This window comes from Cyclopterus lumpus, chromosome 9 (assembly GCF_009769545.1).
Source record: "Cyclopterus lumpus isolate fCycLum1 chromosome 9, fCycLum1.pri, whole genome shotgun sequence".
NCBI classification, from domain to species: Eukaryota; Metazoa; Chordata; class Actinopteri; order Perciformes; family Cyclopteridae; genus Cyclopterus; species Cyclopterus lumpus.
The window spans coordinates 13,503,185-13,506,316 of NC_046974.1; the positions used below are offsets into that span (position 1 = coordinate 13,503,185).

Genomic DNA, 3,132 nt, shown 5'->3' on the forward strand with positions numbered 1-3,132 from the left:
TCAGAAATTCACATCAAGTTGATCTGAATAGGCAAACAAATGAAAGTTACTGAAATAGTTGTCTGCAGTAGTTGGCCCGCCTCCTTCACTTGGCGGTGCAGTCAGAGTAAACCCGCCTCTGTTCTTGTATAAATTCAGAGCGTGAGAGTGTGTGAGGACACACACTGCTTCCACCACGTCCCTCGCTGTCGCCCTCTGCCCCCGAGAGGCCTCTGATTTGTGGATTACTGAATGGAAATGTCTGACACAGTCAAACCTGTGACCTCGTTCCTCATAGAGGACATCCTCTCCGTTAAGGACGACACAGTATTTAATGGCCAACGCTGTTCACAGAAGATGGAAAGATGTTCACAGTGGAAAGAAGAAAGGTTCTCAGAGCCACTCTGCCCTCAGGGGACAGCATTCGGAGTGCAGACAGGTGAGATCCTGCAGGCTTTCAATGGCAGGAATGTAATAGATAGACGGATGTGTGTGTATTAGACTTTGATTTGCAGAAATAAGTTTTAGAAGATGTAAAATCTAATCTGTACTATATTTATTTATTTATTATTCTGAGCGTATGTTTTGTTCATAGTGGTGGCTGTTTACCTTTATGATGATAATGAACCTCACCACCGCCGGACATGTGTACCATATCGAGATGACTGTTTTTCCCCCTTGATGACTTGATCACTTCTGTGCTTCATAGGGTCTCTGGACACATCCTGTCCCAGCACCTCAGAGTCCAGCAGCTTTTCCTCCTCGGGGAAACAGAAGCGCTCCAGAGCAGCGTTTACACACCTCCAAGTGCTTGAACTGGAGAAGAAATTTAACCACCAGAAATACCTGTCTGCCCCAGAGAGGGCTCACCTGGCAGGCACCTTAAGACTAACCGAGACTCAAGTGAAAATTTGGTTTCAGAACCGCAGGTACAAGACGAAACGAAAGCAGCAGACATCGGAGTTCTGTAAGGACGTGTACAAAGCAGAGGGTCTGGGTCTGAGAGACGAGCTAGTCCGATCATCACTGATCACCTCCTTCTGCAAAGCTTACCAATGCAGACCCTACATGTGGGACTACAGGGGGCCCTGGGGGCCCACGTTATGGTGACAGTGAAATGATGTATGAAGCTATGATTCATAATCATAAACCTACTTTTAGTATCCCTGATATTAAGGCTCTATGTTCACTATTAAAGTTGATTATTTGTTATTTGGGCATTTATTTTGAACCCATGAGTTACAAGTACCAGTGCTAAAGGGATTTTGTTCAAACACATTCTGTAATTTTGTATGCTTTAAGAAAAATGACAAAATCACATATGTCTTGTGGTAATGGAAACGATGTGGGTTTGTAGTATTAAACATTTGATCACTGATGTCAGTTGCAGCATTGTTGATTAATTAATTATCAAATAATTGTAGTGACATTTAACTTTTCTTTAAAGCTCTGTGTTAAACAGTACAACAGTACAATATCTTAGTTATAGACAAGAGCAAGTTGACCTTTAGCTTATTTGTTCTATAACTATTCGCACTTTCAGCAAACCGTAATAATGTTGTAGACATGTAGTTCTTATATTTGTAAATGGTAATACTGGGGTATCAAATGTTTTTTTTAAATTTAGAACAACCTATATAGTTGACAATTATTTGTAGGTGACTGTAAAGCAGCTGAGTATTAAATACTGACAATGCGAGTGATTCATACAGGAGACATTTAAACCATCTATGTGGAGTTAAACTGTGATAATACATAAGAAGATAAGACCAGACAGGCATGAGGGTGATATTGTAAATGAGGGCCAAAGAATGAGATCTGATTCCTTTAAAGAGCTCCTGACCTGATTACATGGAGATAAACTGACATCATGAGAAATGCCGTGCAACTAAACTACAATTTGTGGTCTGAGATATTTAGTTTAAAATGATCGTGTGTTCATCAAATAAAATTCATGAACAGATTAGTTCATAGAGCAATAATAGCAGTTTCAGTCAAAGACAAAAGGAACAGATTGAAAAAAAACATGTGATTAAAAAATACCATCCAGTATAAAGACCCATACAGCAAGTAAACAGCACTGTGGAGCAGTGCTTGTATTTGAGCTGTCCGGCCAGGTAGAGACTCAGGTAGATGCTTTTTATCTTACAGCGTTCTGATATTATCCATGCGTTGAATATAGAGTGTACTTTTGTCAAGGGATTTTGAGTGGTACTCATTGTGTGTATAGTAGTTAAGATATTTATAATGTATACATAAAACATGCAAATAAAAAAGTGCATTTCTGACAGAATGCTCTTCCCTGTATGTCATGTGTCACAATATGCTGCCATCTGACAGCTTACCATCCATTCCCATTACATCGCTATTCAAATTAATAAATGATCTCCATTCTGACCCATAATTTACATTGGAAGACATTCCACTCCTTCACAGTATCGCCACTATTTATGGTGAGTATTGCTGAAATACTAACTTCATAACCGTCAAGTGTGTCCCTTTGAACTAACTATAGAATGTGAAATATTTCCAAAAAAGATTTCTATCATTGCTTCAAAGAAGAGTTCTACTCTGTTGTAATGTAGGAGTTGTCTAGAACTGTCTTTGTAAAAGCTAAATAGCAACTGTGGCCTAAGAAGTGAATGTAGCGTCATGCAGGTTAGCATGCTGGGCTGATTAAGAACAGCTGATAAGATGTCGAGCACTTACATTTACATTTTTAAGGTGGGTAAGTTTGTGGTGACACAACCAACATGTGGGCAGAGGACTGATGGATTTGATAGAGGGAGACTCAAGAGATCTCGCGCCAATAACCTGTCTGACTTTGTGAAGTTGCTGCCCTCATGGGGATTAGTCTTATACTTATGGCAACGTGTGTCATGACCTTGTTTTTCTTATTCCTTACTGTTGAAGTGTGGATTCCTCTATCCTCTTAAATCTCTCCGTGGACAGTTTTCATCAACTCAGTGTCGAAATTGATATGAGCCTAAATTGTACTATACTCTACTCTACATGGCATATCGTTGAATGTACAAACTAATCTTAATGATTTCCTTCAAGTGAGTTCTTATCAACACCATCGGTCATTCTAGGTCCTTGGAGTAAACAGGTAATTAGACATGAAGAGGGCAGATAGCATCTGTTTTGACGGCA

At 39.7% G+C, this 3,132-nt stretch overlaps 1 protein-coding gene across 1 annotated transcript; it reads left to right on the plus strand.

The window, feature by feature from the left end:
* The first annotated feature begins 180 nt into the window (after window positions 1-180).
* On the plus strand, window positions 181-1,431 carry nkx3-1 (NK3 homeobox 1). The gene is made up of 2 exons (XM_034541923.1): window positions 181-418; window positions 689-1,431. Exons 1-2 carry the CDS (start codon window positions 232-234, stop codon window positions 1,087-1,089), a joined length of 588 nt encoding a protein of 195 aa, XP_034397814.1. The 5' UTR covers window positions 181-231; the 3' UTR covers window positions 1,090-1,431.
* The last annotated feature ends 1,701 nt before the right edge of the window (window positions 1,432-3,132 follow it).